Source organism: Centroberyx gerrardi, chromosome 21 (genome assembly GCF_048128805.1).
Source record: "Centroberyx gerrardi isolate f3 chromosome 21, fCenGer3.hap1.cur.20231027, whole genome shotgun sequence".
Lineage (NCBI taxonomy): Eukaryota > Metazoa > Chordata > Actinopteri > Beryciformes > Berycidae > Centroberyx > Centroberyx gerrardi.
This window is the reverse complement of record NC_136017.1, coordinates 45,298-62,500: the sequence shown is the minus strand read 5'-3', so window position 1 is coordinate 62,500 and position 17,203 is coordinate 45,298. Positions and strand designations below refer to the sequence as shown.

The 17,203-nt window shown below is 41.1% G+C and overlaps 2 protein-coding genes across 3 annotated transcripts in view; one reads left to right on the top strand and one right to left on the bottom strand.

Moving 5' to 3' along the window:
* Nucleotides 1–14,753, bottom strand: part of cd59a (CD59 molecule (CD59 blood group) a) — a 45,943-nt gene extending 31,190 nt beyond the window's left edge. The window contains exons 1-5 of the mRNA XM_078291212.1: nt 14,694–14,753; nt 14,297–14,380; nt 13,812–13,913; nt 12,459–12,532; nt 9,572–10,567 (exon numbers count right to left, since the gene is read on the bottom strand). Coding sequence (XP_078147338.1) covers nt 10,445–10,567; nt 12,459–12,532; nt 13,812–13,913; nt 14,297–14,351 — 354 coding nt within the window. The 5' untranslated portion in view covers nt 14,352–14,380; nt 14,694–14,753 and the 3' untranslated portion in view covers nt 9,572–10,444. The remainder of the gene's footprint in view (nt 1–9,571; nt 10,568–12,458; nt 12,533–13,811; nt 13,914–14,296; nt 14,381–14,693) is intronic.
* Nucleotides 4–7,963, top strand: LOC144543032 (CD59 glycoprotein-like). 2 transcript variants are annotated; one of them, XR_013507610.1, is made up of 4 exons: nt 4–114; nt 1,032–1,090; nt 2,231–2,344; nt 2,967–3,102. XR_013507610.1 is itself a non-coding variant. In XM_078291188.1 (4 exons), the coding sequence occupies exons 2-4, from the start codon at nt 1,033–1,035 to the stop codon at nt 6,759–6,761; spliced, it is 363 nt and encodes a 120-aa protein (XP_078147314.1). In that variant the 5' UTR covers nt 4–114; nt 1,032; the 3' UTR covers nt 6,762–7,963. The 2 variants fall into 2 exon arrangements, 1 of the variants encoding a protein (XP_078147314.1); XM_078291188.1 differs by lacking the exon at nt 2,967–3,102 and adding an exon at nt 6,571–7,963.
* Nucleotides 14,754–17,203: the final 2,450 nt, after the last annotated feature.

Here is a 17,203-nt window from a genome sequence, read left to right as displayed (position 1 = left end):
GTTTCCACTTGTTTGTTCAGGGTTGGGTTAGTGACGCACAGTGGCAGCTCTGCTTCGTGTGAAGAGAGGAAACAGAGAAACTAACGGAGAGAAGAGAAATATTTAACTAACAAGGTAACAGAATTATTCATAACATTAACATTAAAGCTAAAGAGAAGCAGCTAACACTTAGCTTAGCTTGTTGCTAAACTAACTCAGACAACCAGAGGCTACGCAGATCGATCTGTCTGTCTGTCTGTCTTCCTGTCTGTCTTCCTGTGTCAGGATAAAACCTGTCTGTCTGTCTGCCTGTCAAGATAAAGCCTGTCTGTCTGTCTGCCTGTCAAGATAAAGCCTGTCTGTCTGTCTTCCTGTTTCAGGATAAAGCCTGCCTGTCTGTCTGTCTGCCTGTTTCAGGATGAAAACCTGTCTGTCTGTCTTCCTGTTTCAGGATAAAGCCTGTCTGTCTGTCTTCCTGTCTGTTTTCCTGTGTCAGGATAAAACCTGTCTGCCTGTCTTCTTGTTTCAGGATAAAGCCTGTCTGTCTGTCTTGTTTCAGGATGAAAACCTGTCTGTCTGTCTTCTTGTTTCAGGATAAAGCCTGTCTGTCTGTCTTCCTGTCTGTCTTCTTGTTTCAGGATGAAAACCTGTCTGTCTGTCTTCCTGTTTCAGGATGAAAACCTGTCTGTCTGTCTTCTTGTTTCAGGATGAAAACCTGTCTGTCTGTCTTCTTGTTTCAGGATGAAAACCTGTCTGTCTGTCTTCTTGTTTCAGGATGAAAACCTGTCTGTCTTCTTGTTTCAGGATGAAAGTCTGTCTGTCTGTCTTCCTGTCTGTCTTCTTGTTTCAGGATGAAAACCTGTCTGTCTGTCTTCTTGTTTCAGGATGAAAACCTGTCTGTCTTCCTGTCTGTCTTCTTGTTTCAGGATGAAAGCCTGTCTGTCTGTCTTCCTGTCTGTCTTCCTGTTTCAGGATGAAAACCTGTCTGTCTGTCTTCTTGTTTCAGGATGAAAACCTGTCTGTCTGTCTTCCTGTCTGTCTTCTTGTTTCAGGATGAAAACCTGTCTGTCTGTCTTCCTGCTGGCTGTTGGAGTCTCCATGTTCGGACTCGGTAAGAGAAATATCAGCAGGTTTTCCTCTGGCAGCCATGTTGGCTCCAGTCCTGCTTCACAGCTGTTGCCATGGTAACTGGTGACAGTATGGATTCACAGTTGTAACCCGGATGCCAGAGTTTAAAACTTCAAGATACTTTATGATGACAGGAATCTGCTTAATTTTATTTTCATGGCATTTAAGTTAATAACAAAATAAACGTGAGCACGTTAAAATGCTCAGCTCAAAATGTCCAATTGGTCCACATTTATTATTATTAGGCTTATTTTCATTGCAGTTAAAGCTAATTCTATTAGGATTGTTTATTAAGTAGCAATATAGCACATTTAAAAATGACAGGTGACAAAAGTGCTGTAAAAAGAGATCCACATTTTAAGTGGACTAGCCTAACCTTGGTAACTGTAGTCTATGTCAAATTGTGATGGATTAATAAAAAATATATATCTTTCCTTCCGAAAAACAATTGTAGGCAGGAAAAGCTCTACAAAAAATCACAGGCACTCAAGTCTCTGATGCATCCAATTAAATAAAGGCTTTAATTTTTTGCATCGGAGACTTGAGTGCCTGTGATTTTTTTGTAGAGCTTTTCCTGCCTATAATTGTTTTTCGGACGGATCAGCACCCCATGTCGCACGGAGCGCCTCTCCGTTTTACTCCAACACGCCATGGCAGCGCTGCTCCGCTTTCTCTTCTATTGATATATATCTTTCCTTTTGGATTTGACTAAATGTTCATAGTGTATTTGTAACCAGTTGGTCAGAGGATTGTGACGGTTAACCTGGATTTGAAGCTCAGCCTGACCAGGACCAGGCTAGACTGGGAGGATATGTTTCCATGGTAACTGAGCTCAGCCTTATTTAAACCTGCTTTGTGGAACCGAATTTCTTGAAAATAAGCCTGACTTAACCGGTAATCTCGCTTTGTGGAATACCCCTAAAATAATGAAATAATAAAATGGTAATAATAGTAATAATAATAATAATAATAATGATAATAATAATAATAATACTAAAGGTAATGATATAATGATAGCCACAATAATACTAATAATTATAATGATAGTAATAATAATAATGAGAATAATAATAATAACGATAACAATAACCCTAATAATAATAACAATAATAATGTGTTCCAGGTGAATCCCTCAGCTGTTATTCCTGTCCTGATGGTTCGACTGAACGATGTGAAAAAGTGCAGCAGTGTAGCGCAGCAGAAAACAGCTGTCTGGAGCTGAGCAGTGACAGCACAGGTGAGACACACACACACACACACACACACACACACACACACAGACTAGAATTATACAGATGCCATGTAAACTTGTTTGATGAGAATTACGAATTACAAAAGAAACCCAATTTACTGCTTCAGTTTATCAGACACCAATATCAATCAATTCATCAATTCATCAAAACACTGTGCTGCTGTTTGATAGTCAGTTTGAAGTCAGTGATAATCAACAGCAGCAATAATAATAATGATAATAATAACAATAACAACAATAATAATGATAATAATGATAGTAATAACAATAATAATAATAATAATAACAATGACAATAATAACGATAACAATAACAACAATAATAATAATAATGATAATAATGATAGTAATAACAATAATAATAATAATAATAATAATAATAACCCTCTCAAGGGCGAAGGGTCAGAGGTTGGTAAGCTAAGCTAACCACGCGGCCCCTGCTCCCATAACACAGACAGGTTCTACTGTTCTCCATGGATCACTATTGATTACTGCATTACTTTACGTGCCGAGGAACGGCACATAATTGCAGCAAACTCATTTTGGGGGCGTAGGTCTGCTGCTTTGGGGGTTTGTTCTCCCCGACTAACGGCCCTGCTCCTCTTCAGCCATCCGCTGTCCGGCATCGAAGGAACGATTCCTTTAAAAGCTGGAAGACGCTCCACTGCCGGCGTCTCAGAGGTTCAATTCTCGATGGCTGACGTGCGCGTTCTCCATCATTGAAATAAAGAGAAATAAAGTTGATATTGGTTGTTTTCTGGTGTATCTGTTCACATAAATATCATGTGGTGGGTTATTTATTTATTTATTTATTTTTATTTTGCTAACAATTTAACAATATAAAGACGTCAAAGACAAAAACAAAACAAACTCATACAAAACATACAAAAACAAAAACGCCATGAACATCACTGATGGAAAGACAATGGATTGTAAGTATGATATGTAAATCTGGTGGTTGGGCAGTTTTTTTTGGTTTATTTTTTGGTTAGATATTTATTATATCAAATCTCGATGGCTGACGTGTGCGTTCATCTTAATATACGTAAATCAATGAAATAAAGACAAAGTTAATACTGGATGTTTTGTGGTGTGTTTACTCACTAATTAAATTATTAATAAATGATTATGATGTTTAAGGTACATTTTTCAAAGTTTGGTGATTCAGTTATAATGTTGACATTATCTCCTAACAGACAGTAACAGCAGGTCATTATGCAGTGATGTGATGATGCACTCCTGCCCTCTAGTGGCCGATAAATATGTGTGCAGGACCTTGCTCAGGAGATGAGAAGTCTGTGAATTAGCACTAGTGCGCATGCACGACCCAGGATGATTGACGGGCGTTGTGAGGCTTATGTAGTCCTACAAGGCCGCGGGACAGTATACAAATTAAAAGCGGCGAGGAATTAACTATTATTGCATTCGGGCAAACACAAGGGTAATGTAATGTCAGCAACAACTCTAGTAACACAAATGTACACAGATGCAACTACCAATTGCTGTGAATAGGAGTGAACTAGCATGTGATTATGGGTGAGCTAACAATGCTAGTACGAACACAAGTAATAAACTAGTCAACTAACATTCACTGTGACTGGAGTTATTCCCCACTCTTCCAACTATTCTATACTCACTTTCCACTGGACGCACTGCACACCAGGTGACAATTGGTTGTATTTACACTTATTAATGAAGTCGGATGTTACCCGACGAGTGTCCTTCTACACAACTTTCTACCTCCGGTCTGACAGAGGAAGATTAGATGAATCCGCAATCTGTGCTGTGATAGGCTCAAAGTCCGGGTGGAGAGAGGTATAGTCCAAGTGAGGGGAGAGAGAGAGAGCGAGTAGGGGGAATAAAGGGGAAAATGGCAAGAATAGCCTCAAGAGGGGGCCTTTTTCACATAGGACATCATCAGACAAACAGCTAAAAACTGTCTTGAAGAAGCTAGTAGGGATGGGATCTAAAGGACAAGCGGAGGACTTTAAGAGGGATACAGCTTTGGAGAGCATTTCTAAGTCAATCATAGAGAAATGTGCCATACCACTACCCATGTTGCCCTCATTTGATGGAGATGGGAGCTCGACTACACTATTTTGGACTGATTTGATTTTGGATCTAATATTAGTGATCTTATCATTAAAGAAGGTAGCAAACTCTTCACATCTAGCAGTAGAGAACAGGTCACATGATACAACAGGCATTGGGTTTATCAGGTTGTCAACAGTACTAAAAATAATTTGTGCATTGTTTCTGTGATTGTTAATGATACCAGAGAAAAATGATTGTCTTGCAAGTTTTAGTTCTTTGCTATATTTATATTGACTGTTTTGTCTTCCTCCATTTGCGCTCAGCCTTTTGGCATTCCCTTTTTAGTAGTCTATTGTTTGCCTCATTTTTCCAGGGGGCTTTCTTTTTTCCAGAGATGACTTTCATTTTTAGTGGGCCAACGATATCAATGTTTTCCCTGATTTTAGTGTTGAACATGTCCACTAAATCATCACAAGATGATAGAGCAGCAATGGACATTGAGGTCGACATGAGATTTATAAAAGATTGAGTGGCCTCAGCATTGATGTAGCGCTTTTTCACTTCACTTCACTATATTAACCTTTTCTATAGACATGTTTACATTAAAGAACACACAGTAATGATCAGAAAAAATCACATCCAGGACACAGTCCAGAGTATGTCCCCGATTGTGGGTAGGCCCTGAGACATGTTGAGTGAAGTCTAAAGTACTTAGTAACTTGAGAAATTTGTTGGCATCAGGGGCACTTGGATTGTCAATATGAATATTGAAATCGCCAGATATAATGATCCTTTCAAAATCAGTGGAGATGTTAGCCAGCAGTTCAATAAATTCATCTAAGAAACCTTTTTTACAATCTGGAGGATGGTAAACAGTGATGATCAAGACAGAGACATCACATTTAAAGGTGACAGCAAACAAAAATATAAACGCAACACTTTTGGTTTTGCTCCCATTTTTCATGAGTTGAAATAAAAGATCTAAGACTTTTTCTATGCACACAAAATGCTTATTTCTCTCAAATTTTGTTCACAAATTTGTTTAAATCCGTGTTAGTGAGCACTTCTCCTTTGCCAAGATAATCCATCCACCTGACAGGTGTGGCATATCAAGATGCTGATTAAACAGCATGATTATTGCACAGGTGTGCCTTGGGCTGCTCACAATAAAAGGCCACTCTAAAATATGCAGTTTTATCTTGAAAAAAGACATTTATTAGGCACTGAACTATGGATCTCACATGACTAGGGCTACAGATATGCATTTTTTTAAACCCAGTCAGTATCTGGTGTGAGCACCATTTGCCTCATGCAGTGCGACACATCTCCTTCACATAGAGTTGATCAGGTTGTTGAGTGTGGGCTGTGGAGTGTCGGTCCGCTCCTCTTCAACGGCTGTGAGAAGCTGCTGGATATCGGCAGGAAGTGGAACACGCTGTCGTACACGCCGATCCAGAGCGTCCCGAACATGCTCAGTGGGTGACATGTCTGGTGAGTCTGCAGGCCGTGCAAGAACTGGGATGTTTTCAGCTTCCAGGAAGTGTGTACAGATCCTTGCAACACGGGGCTGTGCATCATCATGCTGCGACATGAGCTCTGCTGGACATTCCTGCAGTCAGCATGCCGACTGCACGCTCACTCAAAACTTGCGACATCTGTGGTATTGTGTTGTGTGATAAAACTGCACATTTTAGAGTAGCCTTTTATTGTGACCAGCCCAAGGCACACCTGTGCAATAATCATGCTGTTTAGCCGTGCAGCATAAGTTACCATGGTGATCTACCCCGGTTAAAAGTGAACCACCTTCGTGAGACCGAAAAGCCAGGGTTAAACCCAAAGCTAGCTCGCTAACCCCAAATCCTGCTTCGTAGTACAGGCCCCTACTCTAACTATAATAATAATAATAATAATAATAATAATAATAATAATAATAATAATGTGTTTCTCTCGTAGGAAAGACCTACTCTAACTATAATAATAATAATAATAATAATAATAATAATAATAATGTGTTTCTCTCATAGGAAAGACCTACTCTAACTATAATAATAATAATAAGAATAAGAATAAGAATAAGAATAATAATGTGTTTCTCTCATAGGAAAGACCTACTCTAACTATAATAATAATAATAAGAAGAAGAATAAGAATAAGAATAATAATGTGTTTCTCTCATAGGAAAGACCTACTCGAAGTGCCTCCAGCAGACTGACTGTGACTTCGAGAAGCTGGCGGCCATGTTTACCATCTCTCGTTTCAAGTTTAACTGCTGCCAATCAAACCTCTGTAACTCCGCCCACGCCACAGCAGCAAGGCCTCTGATTGGTCTGCTGGCTGGGCTGGCTGCTCTCTACTGGGTCATGCACTGAACAGACACACATACACACACACACATTCTGAACACTGAACACACACACATACTGAACACATACACACATTCTGAACACACACACATACTGAACACGGAGAACACACACCAAACATTGATAACACACACACACACACACTGAACACTGATAAACACACACACACACCAAACATTGATAATACACACATATACACACTGAACACTGATAAACACACACACACACACCAAACATTGATAATACACACACACACACTGAACACTGATAAACACACACACACACACACCAAACATTGATAATACACACACTCATAACAGCCAAAGCTAAAGCTAACCCAATCTGATGTAGGAGGAATATCAATATCCATGGTAACCAGTATATTGTACTGTTTCCATGGTAACCAGGATACTAAGGCTTTAACCTGCATCTGTCCTGATCACCAGGAATCTGATAATCTGACAGATTCTTTTAGATATTGATACTGTGAGAGATCATCTAATGATCTGAGGTTATAAAATATTGATTCTCTGAGAGATTATCTGATAATCTGACAGATTGTCTGAGATATTGATACCTGACAGTCTGAGTAATGATTCCTGGTTATCAGACTGGTTTCCTCCTGCTGCACCTTTTCACATGTGGAATATCAGTATTAATATGTTTGTGAATCTGTCTGACGGTAATTTGGCCTAACTGCTGTGTTGCTGTAGTTTGAAGTTGTTTGTGTTTTCTGGAAGAGTTGTGTTAAAATCATAAGAGACAACAATAAAAAGATCATTGGGTTACCTTGGAAACAACAACGCAGCAGGCAGTTTCCTTGACAAACATACAGTTTTGGGATCAATAAAATGAATATAATTATAATGGAATATAATTTGTAATGAAGAATGGTCCTGGCACACTGGCATGTGCTGATACAGAGACGCATCAAGAGACTGTGTGTGTCTTAATGAAGATAATGACATGAAAATTTCCAGTCGACTTTTAACCTGAATGTTTTTTTAGGAATTGCACTCTGTTGGTTCATTTGTTGAAGAATCTGCCAATCCTCCTTTTTTGATGAATGCTTTCCAAATATAACTCTGCTCACTTCAGCCTGCATGTGAAGAGTATCACTGCTGAACTGATTTCTAAAATATGTTGTGATATTAACACAAATTACTTGGATAATAAATAAACACCTGCTTTTGCAATGCAAACAGTGATTTATGTAAAGTGTAATGTTTTGTGTCTGATGACAGTTTTCTTTAAACAAGTAAAACTCCTCCCATCAGGTCATCAGGTTTCTGTTAAATCATTACAAGCACACTGGTAATGTTCTTTTATGTCCTGTTTTATCCCTGCTTGTAATAATGTCAGTCTCCTTTCTATTTTTGTTTTATCTTTATTCTCATGTCTGGTTTCCTTTATATCTATGTATTCTTTCTTTCTTTCCTTCTTTCTTCTCCCCTGGTCCAAAACAACATATACTCAAGTTTTGTGCCAATTCTCCCCATGGTGGCGCTATAGCAACCTTCTAAAGTTCAAAACTTTGACAGTTTTTAAAAAATTAGCTGTACATGCTACGACTTTGCAACTTTCACCAAATTGTAGGCCCAAGTGACAAGAAACTTTCATATGCTGTAACGTAGTACAAATTATGAAGTCTGATATTTTTAAAAACTGTAAAACATAAAACCTAACTCCTCCTCCATCTTCAGACTGTCCCCGACAAACCATCTATTTGGATTTTTGATACAACAAAAATTGAGCCCACAGTGCATTTAAATGTTTTACTGTAAATGGTACTTTACACATTTTCTTAATAAATAATGTAATATTTTCTGGATCTTCACATGAATATTTTGTCAAGATGACGTGGTAAATTTCATCCATTTATCTTAAAATTTGTAATTTTGGCAGTTTTTTAATAGCCTGGTAAGACCATCCTGATCACGTGACCTCACATTCTGTTTCGCTCCAGGATCAGTCTGGACTTCTAGCCGCCCGCATCGATTTCAGTGGGCGGGAGTACTCGCCTTGACAGACAAACTCCTTCAGCCAATCAGCAGAACGGCGAAAACGTCTTTTCTGCCGAGAAACTCCGTTAGTGCATACTCTTGTTCTTGTTTAATTGTTGTTATTGAGTCTATTTCTGCAATAACTGCACTTATGTTTACTCTACTACGTTACCGCTCGTTGCTTCGGGAGACGCCGTTACTGTTTTGCCAGCGGCGGCCTGTATTTCACGTCATCAACTACGTCGCAGTCCCTGATTGGCCCGGTTACATTGTAATGTCAGGAAATCGATGTGGGCGGCTGGAAGTCCAGACTGATCCTGGAGCGAAACAGAATGTGAGGTCACGTGATCAGGATGGTTTTACCAAGCTCATTTTTTAATTCTGTGGTCATTTTATGATTGAAATGAATGGGAAATTTTGCATACTTGAAAAACATTTAGAGAGGAACCACATTCAAAACAATTACATAGAAATATTTTCTAAATTATTATGTATGCATGGGAATTCCAAATTTTTTCTTGAATTTCTTTGAATTGTTTTTTTTTTAAATAAATTCCAAAACTTTATTTCAGGTTTAATACACAGTAAACTCTTTTTACTTCTTTCTTTCCCCTGACTAAACTGTTTTACCGTTGTTTTAGATTTTATAGAGGCTTACAAAGAATTCTGAATGAATACTAAAACATTTTATTTCCTTTTCTCTCTCTAAACTACTAAATGGCTCGGACAAGCCCGGTCGCCGTATTGCTGCTTGCAGCTATAACTATTCTTACAGGGTTGTGACTGAAAAGTCACCAGTTTGAATCCCTAGACCTGATGTCTAATCTCAGTGGAGAAGTGAGACGTATGTCCCTGCCTTATCAGCTACCATTGAGGTGCCCTTGAGCAAGGCACCGCCTGAATCCAAACATCAACACCGACCAAACTCATTTCCAATCGTCAATATTCATTTAATCATCATTTACAGTGAATCATTTAAACCTCATTTCCAATTTTTCAACATTCATTTAATAATTTAAAAACAATCATTTAAAGCTAATTTCCAATCTGTCAATGTTCATTTAATAATTGTTTAAAATGCAAACAGAGTTAGAGAGCTAAGCACCATCAGAAATGGGAAAAATGTTCATTTAAACCAGTGGGATGATTTCTGACTGTAAAAGTTGCATTATGTGACTTGTGACCACAGGGGGAGCTAGAGAAAAGTCGGCTCCTAACGGTATGTGTTGTGACCACAGGGGGAGCTAGAGAACAGTCGGTTCCTAACGGTATGTGTTATGTGTTGTGACCACAGGGGGAGCTAGAGAACAGTCGGTTCCTAACGGTATGTGTTATGTGTTGTGAACACAGGGGGAGCTAGAGAACAGTCGGTTCCTAACGGTATGTGTTATGTGTTGTGACCACAGGGGGAGCTAGAGAACAGTCGGTTCCTAACGGTATGTGTTGTGACCACAGGGGGAGCTAGAGAACAGTCGGTTCCTAACGGTATGTGTTATGTGTTGTGACCACAGGGGGAGCTAGAGAACAGTCGGTTCCTAACGGTATGTGTTATGGGTTGTGACCACAGGGGGAGCTAGAGAACAGTCGGTTCCTAACAGGAAGGCAGAGGAGATTAGTAAGCAGAGCAGAGAGGCTTGTCAATATGTGTGTGCGTGTGTGTATGTGTGCATGTGTGTGTCCATTTCTTCAGTGCATGCACCACCAGATGACAGCCACAGAGGCCAGCAGACCAATCAGAGAGCTGGTTGCTGTGGAGGGGGCGGAGTTACAGAGGTCAGAGTTGCAGCACTTGAAGGTAAAACTGGAGACCTAAAAAATATAAGACAATATAATCAATACAGGTTATCAATATATCAATACACAGGTTATCAATACATCAACAGGCAGGTTATCAATACATCAACAGGCAGGTTATCAATACATCAATAGGGAGGTTATTGATACATAAAGGTGAAACTGGAGACCTGAAGCAACGCTGGACAGAAGGTCATCAATACATTATAATCTTTAGGTTATAGCTATATAGGTCACTAATATGATCAATACAGGATACCAATATACTGATCATAAATGCAATATAATATATAGATCACTAATACGATTGATACAATATACCAATATACTGATAATCAATACAACATAACATACATACAGTATATGTCTGACAATATAATATAGACACATTCACATAATACAATTTTAAATTAATACAGGATCAATACATATCAATATACAGTATGTAGTAATAGTAATACAACACAGTGATAGATACTTATATATATTCATATAGACTAATATAGACATTTGTATGTGTGTCCATATTATAGTTTATGTGAATATATAGACTATAGACATGTTCACATCACCTGAGGATTGACTGGTGTGCTGTTTTACTCTCCTGTGATGACATTTTGCAGGTGTATCTTCATAGATCTAGATCTGATTATTTGCACATGCTAGTTGTGTGTGGCGTGTTCTCCTCTAAACAAATCCCGCTGGTTATAGACGGTAGTTCAGTCGTTACTCTCAGATGCCCTAAAGGGTCTCATTTGTTTTTTGTTTGTATTTCAACTGCTTTGTCAAGGTAGTTTGGTTGTTGCTCACAAGCTCATGGCATTGGTAGCCGTGCAGATTGATTGGCTCTGTCAGAGTAGAGGTTATTGTTAATAACCACGGCTCTCTGCTGCCGGAACTGATTGCAGCACTGTCATGTTGCTGTTGCAAGGCTGTGATGGATCCCCAGGATGGAGATAGGGAATGCCTCTGCTGCTTGGGTGCCACCCACTTGGTCAGAGACATTGATGATCACTGTGAAGTGGCTCTATTTCTTCTATGGGCTGTATGGGGTTCGTGCTAACGCTGCCCAACCTCCATCTCTCTTCGGTGGTCGAGAGGCAACGAGAGGAAAAGCACTCAGAGAAGCAGAAGCACCCGATGCCCGCCGGTCGGATTGTGACTGGATTAAAGACCATCCAGAGCTCAGCTCATGGAAGCTATTGTAGAGCTTCAGAGAACTGACTCTTTTAAAGGCCAGAGGTCAGTCTTAGGGGAGAGGTCGACCACAGGCTCCAAGTCAGGGAAAATGTCAGGATGAGTCACTGGTTACTCAGGTTTTCTCTCTCTCCATTCCCCGAGTGCCTTGTCAGAGAATGACAGGGGGTCTATGGGTAAACTGGATCTACAGTGGGAATTCTACAATGTCAAGTTCTGTCAGGCAGGAATTATTCCTATTCCCATTATTTCCTATGGCTTGTGCCGCACAACGACGGGTTTCCGCTAATCCCAACCCAGCGCAGCTCGCCGCCCGGAACTTTTGCGCTGTGCGCTGCCCCACACAGCCAATAGAAAGGAGGCAGCCAGCCAGGCACTGAAGGAAAAATGGAGAAGTTGATCTTGGCTGTGTCTGAATTCTCTGACTTGTACAACACCAGTCTCTGTTTATATAGAGCCCTCGACAGGAAACCCTATCTTGGAAACAGGTTTCCAACCAAGTGGGAATATCAGGTGTGTTTTAATAATGCATAGCGATCAATAGCCCCGCTCACCATTGCTAGCAACAGCGAAATGACAAGCTTTGTCCAGGCCAGACCTCCTGTCACAAGCAGAGGGCCAGATTTGGCATCCCAAATGTAGGTTTACATTTTGAAGACACATTCTATAAGACATACTCATTACAACAGAATAGAATAGAAGTTTGTACCTGGGGGAACATCTGAGCCAGTCGGTTGTACTCACAGTCAGAATACTTAAGACACTGGCGGTAGGTCTGTCCACCTGGAAGATCAACAGGACAATGATAATACAATGTTATCATATTAAATTATTTATCCTTTTTATTACCAATTTGTTTTGGTTAAAATGACATTAATATATGAAAAGATATAACAAATAACAGTCTCAATACTTCATTCACTGATGCATTGATACATCTGACCTCATTTAAAAAAATTATAGTTTAGACTAACATACAGTATAACGTGACCGCATCTAAAAATTAAAACATTGTCATGAAACAGCTGCTAGGAGCTGTGGCCAGAAGGTGGGCGGAGTCTGGAGCTGTGGCCAGAAGGTGGGCGGAGTCTGGAGCTGTGGACAGAAGGTGGGCGGAGTCTAGAGCTGTGGACAGAAGGTGGGCGGAGTCTGTCAGAACCTGCTGGTGGACAGCAGGGGTTAGGGAGGCTGTCCAGCTGAAGAAGGACCTTCTGGACCTGGTTGGTGTGGAGAACTGCTGACTCAGCAGAGAAGAACCAGCAGGACAGAAAGGGTTAGGCTGCTGGAGCTACAGAAGAGAAAGTCCTGCTGTGGAGGAGTTTGGAGAAGAGATGAAGGTTCTGGAAAACTATTCAGAGTCTCAGGTGGGGAAGGCAGGACATCATCAGGCTGTTCTTAGCAGAACCCTGTCAGAAGGTGGAAGGACTTTGAGGAACTCCTGAATCTGACAGACTCTGTTCAGGAGGCAGAGCTGAAGACTCTGGAGGCTCCGAGTCTCTGAGAGGTCAGAGGTCACTGAGGAGGTTAGAAAGCTCCTCAGGATCTGGATCTTGTTGGACTTGACTCGTCTCTTCAATGTTGAGGATTTCAGGAACAGTTCCTTTGGATTGTCAGACAGGAGTCCAGGCCGCTCGGCCTGCTGGGAAAACCTCTGACAAGCTGCTGGGAGGAAACCGACAGACTGTGGAACCTCAGATTCAGGAGGACCGATGTGGATCACAGAACAGCGGAGCAGCTTCTTACGCTACAGATAACTGAGGCACCATGGGAGTTTCCTGATCCTGTCTCCATGTGTTCAGTGGATTTGTTCCCTGAGTGTCCTGCAGGAGGCGCTGTGGCAGCATGGGGAGCCGCTCAGTCCCGGTTCACTCAGACTGACAGCTGGTTTGTGTTGTTCGATAGACAGACAGACAGACAGACAGACAGACAGACGGGCAAGCGGACAGACAGACAGACAGACAGACAGGCAGACAGGCAGGCGGACAGACAGGCGGACAGACAGACAGGCAGACGGACAGACAGACAGACAGACAGACAGACAGGCAGGCGGACAGACAGGTACCTCTCTCAGTGAGGGTCAGACAGGCGTCGTCATAGCTACACTCTCGTTGTTTGGAGCAGCTGGCTGTGTAATCCTTACAGCTGTAACAGCGAATGGCTGATCCTGGAACAGTAAATAATATACATTAACTACTACTGCTAATACTACTACTGCTAATACAGCTAATACTACTACTGCTAATACTGCTACTGCTAATACTGCTAATACTACTACTGCTAATACTGCTAATACTACTACTGCTAATACTGCTAATACTACTACTGCTAATACTGCTAATACTACTACTACTATTACTGCCAATACTACTAGCAGTACTACTACTACTACTACCACTGGCTGTGTAATCCTTACAGCTGTAACAAATGGCTTAACCTGGAACAGTAAATAATGTACATTAACCATTAACTACTACCGCTGCTACTACTATTACTGCTATTGTCCCCCCCCCCCCCCCCACACACACACACACACACATTCCAACATACCCAGTCCGATCAGAGCAGAGCAAAGCACCAAGCAAATCCCCAGGGAGCGCTTCATTTTCACCTCAGCACAGCTCAGACACACATCTGGAGTCCGGAGCAGGCACGCGCACACACACACACACACACACACACACACACACACACACACACACACACACACACACACATACATACACACACACACACACACACAAAGAGTCAGACTGATTTATGAAACATACATGCAGTCATGATAATCAGCAACACATGTGACAAACAAACATTCTCCAAATGCTTTTAGCAATTCTGACAAATGGAAATGTGTCCAGATGTCCGGAGAACTTCTGGACAGTAAACTAACGAAACATCAAGTTAAATTCGGATGAAAACAAAAGGAGCAGATGCAGTGTGTACTCACCCAGTGCAGACAGGCAGCAGCAGCAGTAGTACTGGTAGTACTAGTTGGAGTACTAGCAGTATTGGTTGCAGAGGGCAGTGAAGTGACTCTGACACTGACTGTCTGCTGAATGGAGCTGAGAGGGCAGAGTGACAGGGAGGAGCAAGTGTGTGTGTGTGTGTGTGTGTGTGTGTGTGTGTCTGAGTTGATGCAAAATGATCAAGATATGAGCATTCACTTCTGATCCCATGTTGGTTCTTCCGTGTTACTTCTGATCCCATGTTGGTTCTTCCGTGTTACTTCTGATCCCATGTTGGTTCTTCCGTGTTATTTCTGATCCCATGTTGGTTCTTCAGTCCTCTGGTGGCTCGGCATCTTCAGGACATCTTGAATAAATTTATGGGTGAAGCTCTATCTGGATCAGATCTGAATAGAGAAGACTGTTTATCACCAGAGAGTAAATGCCAGTTTTTCCAATCCACAGACAAGTGCACCAGTGGAAAGAAAGGCGTCTATTAGTCTTCTTCGCTGTATATCCAGTTTTTTCTGTTTGTCTTTTTCTTCATGATAATACACTGAGAAAAAACTTTTAAATGGAAACATGTATTAGCATCCAGTTGTAGTGAGACAGGTGCAGCGTTTAGCTCAATCCCAGTTCCATGTCAGGAATATGCAGAACTCTTTATTTACATGCTGGTCAGTTATTAATAAAGTCACAGCAAACCGAAAAGACCTGTGTCTGTTCTGCAGTCAGTCGCTTCTGCACAGCTGGTGTTGATCAGGTGAGATCTTAACATTACCTGTCTTATATTTACAGCTGATGATAAGACACCTGTCTTATATTTACAGCTGGTGATGAGACACCTGTCTTATATTTACCTGTCTGCTTAGCTAGTCGTTGCTGTTTCTGCTGCTGTGTCTGTAAAGTGGAACAGTCTGAGGAGAAACAGCTTCCTGACTGTATTGATGATGATTCCTGCATTAAGATTCCAGATAAAATATTACTGTGACAACAGTTCAAAAGGTTATTACTAAGAGACAAGAGTTAAAAAAACCATTTTTCATAGAGGGGCACCAGATTGGCCATGGCGATGAAGTGATGATGCGATGAAGTGATGAGGCGATGAAGTGATGATGCGATGAAGTGATGAGGCGATGAAGTGATGATGCGATGAAGTGATGATGTGGTGATGCGGCGATGTGGTGATGGGAGATCAGAAGCCTGGCTGTGTGGCGTTCATCTCAGTCCAGAGGAAGAAAAGCTCCAGTGTTCCTCGAGTCCTGAAATGACCCAGAAACAATAAAACCACAGTCTGAACGCTTCAACCAAACAACAGAACAAAGAGCGGAGAACAAAGGCTTCTGTTGGACGAAACAAACAACAAAGAGACGCTTTACAGCTCTGACACAGAGGGACACTGACCCAATGCAAACACTGACCTGTCTCTCTCTCTGTCTCTCTCTGTCTCTCTCCCTCTCTCTCTCTCTGTGTGTCTCTCTCTGTCTCTCTCCCTCTCTCTCTCTCTGTGTGTCTCTCTCTGTCTCTCTCTCTCTCTTTCTCTCTCTGTCTCTCTCTCTGTGTCTCTCTCTCTCTCTCTCTCTGTCTCTCAAATTCAATTAAATTCAATTCAATTCAAGGTGCTTTATTGGCATGACAGTTCACAAACAAACAATATTGCCAAAGCATGTAACAACAGATTAATCATCAATTAAATTATTAAATAACAAACAAAAAAAATTTAGTAACAGAAAAATAATTCCATCCCCTCCCATGTATTATTGTGTGTGTGTGTGTGTGTGTGTGTGTGTGTGTGTGTGTGTGTTGCTGTGCCTCCACTGTCTACTGACTATCATTGTTTCTGTGTTTATGTCACTTGTGTTTCTGAGGAAACATAAACCAGCAAAATATCACCATAGCCAATTAAAAACAGAACTTTTCACATACATTCATATATTATTCTTCACATTTCTCATCCAGCTGTGTGTCCCTCTTCCCTTAAAGTGTGACAGCAATCTACAGATTTAGCAGCTGATGCTGCACACTGACTTTTCTCCCCACACAGCAGGGCAGTTTGAGAGGATCAGGCAGATGGTTGAACTCTGGGTAAATTCTACCTCTCCTCTCAAAATAAGTCTGTCTCATGTCTTTGTATCTGTCACAGTGTAACAGGAAGTGACTTTCTGTCTCTGTCTCTCCCTGACAGCAGAATAAACACAACCTGCTCTCCCTGGGTTGCCAGGTCTGCCTGTGTTAACCTGTTTCTACAGCCAGCTTGTGAGCACAGAGCCTGCACCTCGTTAGGGATTTCCTCAGTTTGCTGTCGGTCACATGGTCAGATATTCTGCCACTGTGTGTCTCTGTCGAGGGTCAGATAGACTTCTAATTTGCTTTGTGTTTTTGTCTTTTCCTTCCAATAGGTGATGTATTTTTCTTTCTGTTTTGAAATGATTTGGTTGGTCCAGAGAGACTGAGGATTGTCCTGAATCCCTGGTGTTTGTGTCCAGAAGGAACTCTTCTTGTCCTTGTTCCA

Excerpts from the sequence above, each read along its gene's own strand:
- LOC144543032 (XM_078291188.1), top strand. The coding sequence starts at position 1,033 with ATGAAAACCTGTCTGTCTGTCTTCCTGCTGGCTGTTGGAGTCTCCATG. Across the intron at positions 1,091-2,230 it reads AGTCTCCATGTTCGGACTCG|GTGAATCCCTCAGCTGTTAT; the intron begins GTAAGAGAAATA and ends AATGTGTTCCAG. Across the intron at positions 2,345-6,570 it reads GCTGAGCAGTGACAGCACAG|GAAAGACCTACTCGAAGTGC; the intron begins GTGAGACACACA and ends TTTCTCTCATAG.